This window comes from Spizellomyces punctatus, assembly GCF_000182565.1.
Source record: "Spizellomyces punctatus DAOM BR117 chromosome Unknown supercont1.6, whole genome shotgun sequence".
In the NCBI taxonomy this organism is placed as follows: domain Eukaryota; kingdom Fungi; phylum Chytridiomycota; class Chytridiomycetes; order Spizellomycetales; family Spizellomycetaceae; genus Spizellomyces; species Spizellomyces punctatus.
This window is the reverse complement of record NW_015971542.1, coordinates 727,882-739,473: the sequence shown is the minus strand read 5'-3', so window position 1 is coordinate 739,473 and position 11,592 is coordinate 727,882. Positions and strand designations below refer to the sequence as shown.

At 48.7% G+C, this 11,592-nt stretch overlaps 7 protein-coding genes across 7 annotated transcripts in view; 4 read left to right on the top strand and 3 right to left on the bottom strand.

Moving 5' to 3' along the window:
- Positions 1-12: 12 nt before the first annotated feature.
- Positions 13-2,211, bottom strand: SPPG_03987 (uncharacterized protein). The gene is made up of 4 exons (XM_016752236.1): positions 1,545-2,211; positions 1,043-1,482; positions 889-978; positions 13-825 (listed from the first exon to the last, which is right to left on the bottom strand). Exons 1-4 carry the CDS (start codon positions 2,067-2,069, stop codon positions 60-62), a joined length of 1,821 nt encoding a protein of 606 aa, XP_016608926.1. The 5' UTR covers positions 2,070-2,211; the 3' UTR covers positions 13-59.
- Positions 2,212-2,234: 23 nt separating this feature from the next.
- Positions 2,235-4,655, top strand: SPPG_09166 (uncharacterized protein). Its single transcript, XM_016757323.1, has 11 exons — positions 2,235-2,460; positions 2,525-2,927; positions 2,994-3,237; positions 3,304-3,388; positions 3,445-3,508; positions 3,570-3,679; positions 3,737-3,806; positions 3,863-3,920; positions 3,982-4,052; positions 4,118-4,216; positions 4,294-4,655. Exons 1-11 carry the CDS (start codon positions 2,325-2,327, stop codon positions 4,613-4,615), a joined length of 1,662 nt encoding a protein of 553 aa, XP_016608925.1. The 5' UTR covers positions 2,235-2,324; the 3' UTR covers positions 4,616-4,655.
- Positions 4,656-4,714: 59 nt separating this feature from the next.
- Positions 4,715-8,272, top strand: SPPG_09165 (uncharacterized protein; the record flags this gene model as incomplete). The annotated part of the gene is made up of 6 exons (XM_016757322.1): positions 4,715-4,875; positions 4,932-5,177; positions 5,249-6,270; positions 6,341-6,621; positions 6,686-7,774; positions 7,846-8,272. Coding segments are annotated over 6 exons (3,011 nt in total), but the record flags the coding sequence as incomplete, so codon positions are not given.
- On the bottom strand, positions 6,810-8,853 carry SPPG_03985 (uncharacterized protein). Its single transcript, XM_016752235.1, has 2 exons — positions 8,478-8,853; positions 6,810-8,415 (listed from the first exon to the last, which is right to left on the bottom strand). The coding sequence occupies exons 1-2, from the start codon at positions 8,842-8,844 to the stop codon at positions 8,291-8,293; spliced, it is 492 nt and encodes a 163-aa protein (XP_016608923.1). The 5' UTR covers positions 8,845-8,853; the 3' UTR covers positions 6,810-8,290.
- Positions 8,854-8,977: 124 nt separating this feature from the next.
- SPPG_03984 (uncharacterized protein) lies at positions 8,978-9,970 on the top strand. The gene is made up of 4 exons (XM_016752234.1): positions 8,978-9,392; positions 9,500-9,503; positions 9,576-9,638; positions 9,702-9,970. The coding sequence occupies exons 1-3, from the start codon at positions 9,045-9,047 to the stop codon at positions 9,599-9,601; spliced, it is 378 nt and encodes a 125-aa protein (XP_016608922.1). The 5' UTR covers positions 8,978-9,044; the 3' UTR covers positions 9,602-9,638; positions 9,702-9,970.
- On the bottom strand, positions 9,851-11,138 carry SPPG_03983 (uncharacterized protein). Its single transcript, XM_016752233.1, has 3 exons — positions 10,344-11,138; positions 10,214-10,279; positions 9,851-10,140 (listed from the first exon to the last, which is right to left on the bottom strand). The coding sequence occupies exons 1-3, from the start codon at positions 11,112-11,114 to the stop codon at positions 9,946-9,948; spliced, it is 1,032 nt and encodes a 343-aa protein (XP_016608921.1). The 5' UTR covers positions 11,115-11,138; the 3' UTR covers positions 9,851-9,945.
- A 123-nt stretch (positions 11,139-11,261) lies between these two features.
- The window catches only part of SPPG_03982 (CMGC/CDK/CDK7 protein kinase), a 2,245-nt gene continuing 1,914 nt past the window's right edge, over positions 11,262-11,592 (top strand). Inside the window, exon 1 of the mRNA XM_016752232.1 lies at positions 11,262-11,485. Within this exon, the coding sequence (XP_016608920.1) occupies positions 11,279-11,485 (207 nt within the window). The 5' untranslated portion in view covers positions 11,262-11,278. The remainder of the gene's footprint in view (positions 11,486-11,592) is intronic.

Sequence of the window (11,592 nt, the reverse complement as noted above, 5' to 3'; positions counted from 1 at the left end):
CAGTGGAAAGTTGCAACCAGAGAAGGATATTGTCTTTGGAATGCCACCGATTGCAACGTCTAATCTAAACTCTCCTCAACCCAGGTCCCGTCCCCCACGATCCTCAACACTCTCCCGAAACCATGAACGATTCTATGACTAACTAGCACACAAGTAATGCCCTTTTCCCAAGCGATTTTGAAGAGCTCTCCTTCAGCAGCTGCATCGATGTTACATGTCGCCTCATCCAAGAACGCAAAAATAGGTCGTCTCCATAATGCTCTAGCGAACGCTAATCGTTGCCGCTCGCCGGGTGAAAGCATGACATCCCAGTCCAAGTCCTTACCAGCCATAACTACGTCGCGTTCTCGGAGCAGTAAATGCTCTAGTCCTACAGTCCGCAAAACTACTTCTACATCCTCGTCCGGTATGTACACTTCCTCCAGCTTAGCAGGGTAGATGATTTGTTCCAGAAGCGTCCCACCATGCACCAGATAGGGTATTTGAGGCAGGAACAGCATTTTATTTTCTGGTGGCAGACTCATTTGACCTTGATATGGAACCCAAAGACCGCTCAACACCCGCAACAATGAGGACTTCCCGCTGCCAGAGGGTCCCATAATGAGCAAGTGTGATCCTGGGGTAACTGTGAGGGTGAGGTTGGAGACAAGGCTCTGTCCTTGCGGGACATTGTATGATAGGTCTCGTATAGATATGTAAGGATCCGCATCATTTGTAGTGGTAGTAACCGCGTAATTTCCCATAGTGCTTGCAGTTAGTTTCTCGCGATCAATGACCTCGAAAAATTGGCCCATACGTGCCGCATAGCCCGCTAAATCTGCATATCTGCGATTTTGGAAAGCATAAGCCATAGTGAGCAGGTCTGACTGTCAATAAGCGGCGGCTTACTTTTCCGCTAGCTCGGCAATGGCGGTAAATCGGTAGCTCAGATACAGAGAGAAGAAGAGATTTGTTGAGATCAGCGCGCTGAGTTCACCCCTAAGGTTGGATCTTGTGATTCAATATTCAATGGGTGCGCATCAAGGCCAGTTCCTTAACTTACGGACTTAAATCATCATATACCCCATCGAAAATCGGCATGGCAATGATGCCATAGCAAACCACCGACCCAAAGTAGTTGCAATATGACGTTCCAAACCTCAGGATTGCCTCCCAGTGCACGATCTTTCTCATAAGGCCCAACAAGTTTTGGAATGCCTCTTCCAACACCCCTCGTTCCAATTCTTCACCCCTTAAGAATGCAACAGGTTCGGCGTTGGAGCGGAGCCGAACGTGAAGGAAACGAAAATCACCCTCTGCCCGTTGCTTGGAATACACAAGTGACACAAGGGGGCGAAGCAGATATCGACAGACGACTAAAGAAACTGTAAAGTAAAGGTAGATCATAGAGGGGCCTTGCCATCCACTGACGAGGTAAGTTTGATATGTATAGTACACGAGAAGGGCCGGCTCGATCACAATTTCCTCCATCACCTTACGTGACTGCGAACTAATCAGTCATCCAAAACTCTGCATAAATGCTGGACTACTCTCCTTTTTCTTACCTCGTCGGAAAACTTCTCAACATCTTGGGTGATGCGCTGATCAGGATTATCTATCCCATCGGCCTTCGAGCGTGCAACATCATACAGTGCGCCCTTGGTTACATATCCTTCCTGCAGCTTTCTGGTCAAGATCCTCCGTGTCCGTAGAGCGAACAAACCACCCACAAAATGGAGGGAGGCTTTTGCGGTTGATATTGCTAGATACAGTCCGACAAGCCTGCCAACTAGACTCCAGAAAGCAGCTTCGTCCTTTGCATTCAACACGATATAGAATTTCGGTATTGCTATCCCGATATAATAAACAAAGATTTGATACAGGACACTACACAAAATGAGGAGGAAATAAAGGGAGCGCACATTCTCCTGCTCTGAAGAAAATATGATACGAATAACTCGGGCAAGGCAGGAAAGTGTAGAAAGAGTCGGGTGAGCCTTTGTCGGGTCAGTTGTTCCGCCAGTTGGAAGGGAGGTGGAGGCGTCAGGAAGTCGCTCGTAGGCTGGAGGGAAAGAGCTGAACATGTTCATGACGAAGCAGGTGCCCGGACCGGCTTCCAGACAACCTTGTGAGCTCCAGATCCTGGAAACCCTTCCAAAATGGCCGATCTTAGGGCGAGGACGAGGAAAGCAGCAACTGCAAGACCGGCTGAAGACCCGTCCACTCGAGCACGTGCCCTACTGAGCGTGTTTGAAGCTCGCTGGGTATGCTGACACACTGGCCATCTTCTTCCTGGCATCGTCAAATCACATCTACCCCATTTTTTGTTGCTGGAAACCCCTGGAATGTTTTCGGGAGCAGCAAGTGCATCCTCCTCAGGCTCGAGCTCACCGCGCTTTGCACGAGCGAATCGCGATATGCGAACCCTGTCCGTCGAAAACTTGTCATCGGTTGACGAAGCTTTAGCATGTCCAATATGTGGTGCGGTCAACTTGCTCATCTTCTGGTGGTTTTAGCTGACTGCTGACATAAACTCCTTTCCCAGGCGATGAAATGATATCGCTGGCGCAACTCAATCGCCATTTGGATGACTCGCATAACGACTTCGACACAAAGGATGCCCTCGTATCGTGGTTTCGCTCCGCTCAGCGAAAGGTCGCTGCTCCTCTGACCAGAGCCGCACAGAAAACGTCTTCGACATTAAATTCCCTTTCATTGGACAAATTTGCGCAGAATGGGCAGCTTGAGCTGAATCCAAATATTGGTCCGGGGGGGAGCGAGTTGGTGCGGACAGGCAGTGGGACCGGAAGTCTAACACCAGTAGGTGAATCGGGAGAGTCTATCGTCACAAGATCTCATTGGAAACGTGAAGGGCCGAATGACAGGTGTGAGATGGAGGGTTGTGGAAAACCCCTGGGATTGCGTGCTGGCAAACACCATTGCCGAAAGTAGGTTCCTACCACATGCTGGATTATCATGGTTCCTTTTAACGTAACCGCTATTTGCGGTCGAAGGTGCGGCCGCCTATATTGCGAACCTCACACATCTTATCAAATGCGGCTTTCCCCCGATGCCAGAGCAGATCCCGCCGCAGGCATATGGTGTAGAGTGTGCGAAAAATGCTACAAAGATCGAGAAAGCTATAAAGACAGCTTTGGCGTCTCCCGAAATCGAACACAAACTTTTCTTCGAATACGTAAAAATCGCATAGATAACCTTCAGCTTGAAGCCAACAAACTAGAAAAAAGGCTTGAAAAGGTGCCATCCAAGACGTTTACCGTTCAATGGCCGAGAAAATCGTTGACTGAGACTTTAGGTGCTTAGCTTAGTCTCATGTATGCAGAAGAAGGGTCAAGGCCTCCTACTGTCAACAAACGGTCCTCATTCTACGGGGGTGGGAGTCGAAAGGGTAGGTGGTCTTGGCGTAGTCAATCGCTGCAACCTCATTTACCTTGACTTTTACAGTCGCGGAGCAAACAATTGTATCGTGGGAAGATGACAACAGTGTGACAAGTTGTCCACTGTGCAGGTAGTTTCAGATTGTCTGTCTTAGTGGCGTCCCTGTCAGCTAACATACATGCCTGTATCAGCAAGACCTTCGGAGCCATCACCAATAGACGGCATCATTGCCGGTTATGTGGACGTGTCGTGTGCGGTAGTCCAGGATGTTCAATGATGATTCCCCTTCAGGTGTCGTGCGGTAAGTCCTGAGCCTAAAAGAGCGTGCACGTGTTTGACCTGATGCGTTTTGGTGCAGGAGACGAGGAGAGGCGCGGAGCTGTTGCCGAGATTCGAGTGTGCTCAGATTGCAACAGGGTGGTTGCGCGGTAGGTGATAGTGCGCCGGATAGGAAGCTTTTTTGTTTTTCCTAACTGGGAGCCAGACGGCGCGAAAAGTGGCAAGACTCGGTAAATAGCGTGCAGATTGTAAAACTCTACAAGGTATCTTTGCGGTCACGATCAGATACCAGGTAATTCTGCATATATGTAACTGTCTTGACAGATGATTGCAAAGTATCGTGGCTTAGTGGAGGAGACATTACCCAAGTTCAATAACCTCCTGATGAGCATGGCGTACGTTCTGGTCTTTCATAATGAGTTGGGAGTTGTTAGTTTCCACTAATTGCATGGCTTTGCAGAAACCGCCCCACAGTCGACTACGAAGATCGAGATTATCAAATGGCAAACCGATATAGGAAAAACCTGCTAGACTACTTCTCAGAACTTGATAAGCTGTGGTAAGAGGATGGGCTGATTTGGGGAATTCCGGCCCCGGGACCTGGGATTCATCTCCCTACTTGTTGGTACTCGGTAGCAAAACGGTCAAATCTCTGCCGGGGTCAACCCCATCGGTTCAACGTTTGCATCACAATATCACTTTATCCGTGATTCAATACCTACAATCACATATGTTTACTCTCCAGCTCATGCCCAAGGTAAACAAAAAGGGAGTCGAGTCACCGGCGATAGCTAGCATTACCATAGATCCGGAGTTAGAAGTATTGGAACAACAGTATAAGCAGGTTGAAGGATTCCTGCAAGATTCGCTCAAGCGACGGCGGTTTGAGGATGCAAATGCGCTGAAAGAAAGCTTGCAGGAATTGGGGAGGGAGATTGAAGCGCGAAAGCGCAGTTAATAAGAATATGCTTGCGTAATCGATGAGTAAGCACATCCGATCCTTCACCCTTTTTAGATGCATCAGGAAACACTGTGGCAATAGTTGCTCAAATATGCACGATGCCATTTCAACATGGTATCCAAGCTGTCCATCAGCGCGAAATAACCCTCGGTAACGATGATTCTCTTGCGGAGGGCTCCACTCGTTCACCGACACTGGTCCGCAAGCGTCGAGGAAAATACATAGAGATACCTCATGTCCTTGACGGGTTTTTTATGGTACATACAAATTCTATACTTTATCTACGACCTTATCTCATTCTCCTTTGAAAAAGTTGAATAAAGCCCCTGCAGATGATCCTGACAACGTGTATCACCTTGATGTGTCGTCCCACCAGCTTCGCCATGTCATCGAAGATGATTTGACAATGTTCACCAATCTAGCCTCATTGCAGTGCGGCGAGAATGAGTTGCCTTTTGCAAAGCTGGGAGTACTACCAGGGCTAAGAAGACTAGTCATGCCATGTAATGGTGTGCAAGACCTGGATTTGGAAGTGGAAGGTCGGTTTCTCTTGTGCGAGGTGAGATCCGACAATTCTTTCGTCCAGCTGACAAAATGGCGTAAACGCATGCATCTTTCCCAATTATTTAGGAGATAGACCTCTCATATAATGCCCTAACCCACGCTGGGATTATTGTGCTTGCAACGCTCCCAAACCTTCGTCGTTTGGATTTATCAAGTAATAATCTTCGATCTCTGCCTGTGGAGATCGCGGATATGATTCGGTGGAGGGATAGGGTCATTGAGCGAATCTTGCCAAAGTATCAGCTAGAGGCTTTAGAGAAAGGGTTCTTGGAAGGTAATGTGACACAACACGCAACACCGCCCCCCGAAACAACAACCACGAACGAACAGACGGACTCCTCAATCGTAGTGTCATCAGAAGCTGCTGCAGCACCCCTGCCCACGGATACCACTAGTGCTGCAGAGCCAGCTGCCAACGATTCAGCACCGGTGAATACATCGTCATCTGACCAAGATCAGCAGCAGCAATCACCTCAGGAGTCTGAAGTGCATCGTCCGAGCACCCAGGAAAGACTCACTGTTGCAGAGGATGGAGCTCTTACGGTAACGTTGGACAACATGGATGAAGGATCCATTGAAAGTCTTGCAGAAGGAGAGGAGAAGCAGCAGGAAGAACTGGCAGATGTTCCAATGGAGCGTGAAGAGCAGCAGGAACAACTGGCAGATTTTCCAATGGAGAGTGAAGAGCAGCAGGAACAGCTGGAACAATCTGAACCGCCAGACGATGTAGAGAGACAAGAGCATCTTGAACCAGGCTATGATGTCCCGGTGCAAAATCCACAATCAGAACCTCCTGTCATTGCGGAACAAACTGAAGCTCCAGCCATCGTCCCTGTCGAACAATCACATTCCAGCGAACCACCAGGGGACTTTCAGGCCATCCCAGTACCGGACACCCTGCCACTACCCGAACAACATGAAGAGATCAAGCAGTCTGTCATTGTCGATGCGCCTTTTGTCCTTATCCGACCACCATTTCCAGTGGAAAGTCCAGGAGGAGCCGGCTTTAAAAAGTTGGAGGTATTGATCTTGGAGAACAATGTATTAAATAGTCCTGAGGCTTTCAAAATACTTGGAGCCCTGCCAAAGTAAGCATGCAACCACCAGTCATCATCAATTTTGAAATGGAGCAATTCTAACCCCAAGCACCTGTGCCAGTCTTCGAATCCTAGACCTTACCCGCAATCGCATCCACACCCTCTCATTCTTATCGCATCGTGTTTCCCAGAACGACGACCAGCACACTCAGCAACAGCACAAGTATGATGGCTTCCACACGTTGGAAGAACTCCATCTGACCCACAATTTAATATCCACCATGGAGGACTTGATGGGTATTGTGAGACTACCACGGCTGGAAAAGGTATATCTGGCAGGGAACCCTGTTATGAAGCGTGCAGCCGAAGGCAGATTGGAAATCAAGGAGGACGGAGGCGAGGGTAAATCTCTGATGGTTTGTTCGACTTCCGATAAGATACAAATACTCATTGCCCAGCATTTCAGTACTTGGGTATGTAGCCTTCAACCCCTTGAAGGATCTCCCCGCCCTTTACAACATAACCGTCGCCGATCCCATCTACCACGCCACGCTGGCGCCGCTTCCATTGCTGCCCACCCAACCCACCCTTGCCAAACTAAAAAACCTCATAAAAAAACCATCGGCATCATCATTTCTTTCACACATTCACCGCAAGAATGCACCACCAGCCATACAGCCCGGTCACAATGTTGCCCCTCGCACAGTAAGCGAAGTGCACACGCCCCTAAGCGCTTTTGCTACGAGGAGGATGCGGAGAGGATACAGATATACAGAAGAAGATGTGAAGGATATTATTAGGAGAGGGCGGATACCGGACATCGGGGAGCTGGCGGAAATGTCGGTCAGAAAAGAAAGACCTGAGGAGAGTGACGAGGAACAGGGTGAAGAGGCAGACGGATCGTCCAATGTCGAAGAATGCCCACCAGAATTCCAGTCTTCCGAACACGTTCTCCACTACGATCCATCAGCAAAAGATCCCACCTTTCTCACCGGCGTCCATATCACAAGCACCAGTAACCCACAACTGCCATTCAGCTCATCGCATCTTTCCTCCCAATCCACTTCATCCCCTCCATACTACTCCGACTCCGCTGACTCAGAACCGGACGAAGATACCAGTTATCTATTCCCAAATACGATCTCAGCCTCCCTTCGTGCCCTCCGATACGCCCTAACGAGCCCGAGTTCGTATTGGAGGGCCATCGAGAAACCGTACGAGCATCACACATTCTCCTCAAGCCGCAAACAAGGACAGAGGCACCGCAAAATTACAGCATTGACTTCCCCGAAGAAGAGTATGGGGAGATGGAGGGGTAATGAAGAAGCCACACAGGAAGTAGGGGCACAAAGGGTCGCAGACTTGATTCCAGGATTGGACACAGCTTCTGGCGAGGGTCAGAACCCGTTGCCGCGACTGCATACCCCATCGGCTATAACGTCTATGCAGAAGTATCGGGCGGCGAGAAAGTGGAGACCAAAGGATGAGTTTGCAGAAATGCGGGAGGTAATGGAAAGGGTAGACGAGCGGATCAAGGTTGTCGAAGAAAATTTAGGTTTGTTTTTTACTCCGCACAATTAGGTTGTTGTGGTGCGCTACGCAAACATTAATACGCTACTTGCATAGCAACTCTCCTCAAGACACCAGCACCAACTGGTCACCTCAAACTTATCCCACAATCCCGTAAATTGCTGCAAGAAGTGCAGCACGAGTACGACCGAATCGAAAGGATGTATAATGTGGCAGCAATGGCCAGTGGGAATGACTCAGGACAACGTGAAGATAATGACGATCACGCAAAAATCCCGATGGATTCAGCAATCAAGGCAGAAGGGTGAAAACTTCCAGCCCTTGCGAACACGACAGTCACTTTTGGGCATTTCCGCGTACTATCTCCATTACAAATCTCTAGATGGGTAAGCAAGGTCTCCGTCGCCGGGACATGCAGCTCTTGCCGGTTTGGTCCCTCCATGATGGATCGTGGCTAGGGAGAGGTAGTATACATGTACTTTGGGAGTTTGCAAATAAATTGGTGCAACGGGTTTGCCGCCCGGCCAAGTATCTCCCACTGCTACTTGCCAATATCCTGTACAGCAGCCCGTTCGGCGTGCAGTTCTTTACTGTGCATGACAGGTAACGACTTTGCATGTTGACACTCTTTGCAGACGGTCTGGATCAACGTATTTTTTCCCCGAGCTGAAAATGCAATGTTAGACGACTGTGACACTAAGAGCATCCAATAAATATCGGCTATTTACCTGAAGTTCTCACGGACGCTGTTACACCACAAAGGAGAATACCTTCACAGTACTTGCACATGGTTCGCTTCACATAAGGGTGCGATCTCAGAACTAGTTTTCGCTCAACCTGACGGAGAGTATGGGCATAAAACCTTCCGAGTCCGGATATCGTATTGCACTTGTTCTGTTTGATATTAGGTGATGGTTCGCTTGTTAAAGCGGTGGAGTCTTGGTTTCTGCTTGTCGCCACAGGTGTGGATGCCATGAGAACAGCAGCTTGATACAGAAAGTTCATGCGCTGAAACGCTTCTTTATGCTCAATTCTTTGACCACTGCTCTTTCCTCCTCCGCGACCGCCCTGGCCTTTCTGTTGCTTCCGTCCCATCTTGCAAGTCGCCAGAAGGATCTTCGCGCGAGAGCCCAAGGCTTCAGTTCCACACTCCGCGTCGTCATGGCAATGACCCTGAGCACGTGACTCCGTGTGCGATCGACGAAAACTCGAAAACAAGTGCGGCTTCTTCCGACTAGGCCATCTCCAAATCTGCGTCAACTCGCATTTTTCAACTCGCAAGCCTCTGCCATACAATGTCCTTCCTCGGACGATCCCTTCGCGTTTCTGCCGGTGTTTCTGGCTCCGTTCGCACGGCTGCCTCCCGTCGTACCAAGACGTCCTTGATTCCCCCAAATGTCGCTTCGCTCAAGGAACTCGGCAAACTCCAGTCTTCCTACCCCCAGGCGCACCCTGATATCTTCAAGAAGATGAAGTACTTTTACCAGCACATCCCCAAGGGTAACCGGCAGCAAACCGCCAGCACCACCTTCTGGGGTCGCTACTACGAGCGTTACATTGCCAAGGACTCGTTCGTCCCTGTGTTGCACTTCCTTGGTGTTATGATCCCCGTTGGATACTATATTTCTTACTTCAAGGGCGGCGTGAGTATTTACGCAAATTTCCTGTATTTGAACTATGTCGCTAGCTTGTACTTACCACTCTTCACCAATTCTTTCTCGTCCCATTTTCGCGGCTTGTCATTCACCAGCACTGTGCGTATTCGAGAATGTTGCTCTTTGTGATTTACATGTTACACATGATATTAACATTATTATCTTTTACAGATCACCCTCGCTTCGAGTTCCACTAGATGTAAACTGCGTCTGGCGACTCGTCGACCTGAATGGGTACGTTAGTTTGACTGTGCTTCATTATTTGAACTCATCTGACGCGGCTCTTCTTTTTGACAGTGTAGCGTTCCCATAAACAAATTGTTGATCGACGTGGCAGGGGCATATTTACGTGGCACTGCAGACTGTGAATGCCTCATAAAGGGCGGAAGCAGTCTGGTAATAAATAAAGGAAAATATACCAAGACACTTCCAGTCCGTGCATTGAATTCGCGTCCGACTGCAATCCATTCTATTGTTGTGGTACTGAAAGTTGAAGCTTGATATGATACATGATGGATCATTGAAACATGGAGTAGTACGCTCAACTCAGCAAAAGAGCAACCCCAATTATGCTACCGACAATGAAGATGAACACAAAAAGATCCTCTATGAACGACTCCCATATCACCCGGTAATCATTCACGGACTGCAAAAGATACTCTAGCCGCCGATTCTGAAAGCCGAGTTGGGCGGCTAATTCCAGGAGTCCTCCACGCGGAGTTTTGTCTGCGTTCAGCTGTTGAGAGAATTGGTTAGCCAAGACCATAATTATGCGACACCACGCAGACCAGTTATCGGCGCTGACGCACCTGCCGATATACAAAAGTTATTATTTGCCATGAAAGTTCTGTGGTCAGGAAGATCATCCAAAGCCGCTACAGTTAAGAACATGGTTGGGATTAACCAGTTGGAGAACGTTGCTAGTCATGGGGCACATACCACATGCATATTTCCAAGCTCTAGCTCGCCGGTTTCATGTATGGGCTTATACCCCAAAACAGCTAGTTTTCTCATCCAGTTCTTCCACGGACGAGTATGCTCTGGATCCCAACTATCATCTTCCCCAACTAACTCGTCCAGTTCGTCCGATTCAACCACCAGGATATAAAGACTGGACAGAGCAAGTAGTACCACGCTTACAATTCGTATGATGCGTAACAAACGCGATCCCGAGGAAACTGCGGATGGAGCCGGCATCTCCACGGTTTCGTCCTGCTCCGTCACTTTGGATCCCGCTTCCGCCAGCAGCCTTTCTCTGAATGCATCAATTGGAAAAGATCTTCCAAAGATATCTGCAGGGCTCCCTTCTAAGGACATATCGTCACCAAATGGCAGCAACGGGCTCGTCTCTGATTCATCTCGCTGAGTGATAGGTGTACTCCTATCTGGGGTACGAGATACACTTGGCGATTGGACAACTGTTGCCTTCAATCTTTCTCGCAATCTTGAATCTATCGGCTTCACCGGGGTATCAACATTTACAGAATCATCACTTGGTACCGCCGTCTCTTTGGCAGCGGTCGGTACATTCTCGTCAGCGGGATGTACATCGGAAGCAGTGGGCGCTCCTTCCGTCTCGGTCGATGAAGGTTGTGTTGGGTGACCAGAAAAGGTATTGACAATTCGACTTAAGCGATCTTCCCCAGAAACAAGGATTTTCTTTCTACGAGCCTCGCGACGTAACCGAAGATTTTCTGCGTCGCTGGGCATGTTCCGTTGATCGTTTTACGTTTTACGAGTTGGAACTTCGAACATTGTATCTTGATGACTCAGTGATGGTCACGTGGACGTGCTTCCTGCAGCTGTTTAACTTGCGTTGGTTCAGCATTACTTTACTGCATCCACAAGAACATTTTTAATTCGTCCTGCTTGTTATGGCGGATCTAGAACCCACGCGGTCGTTCCGGTCAACGACCTCCTCATCCAAATGGTCACACTTTATCAAGGACAAGAAAGTCGGAGAAGGAACTTATGCTACCGTGTATTTGGGTTGGGCAGTTCCAATACGAAAAGAGAAGGTTGCAGAAAGGCTGGCACATGACCATACAGGAGAGAGAGAACGGTTGGCAAAGGATAAGAAGGTGGGAGATCAAGGTGGGAACCTCACCTCGTGATATACAGTATAATTTGCCAAGGCAATGACAAAGTGGCTAACTGTACTGTGTGTATAAGCCGAAGAGAAAGATGA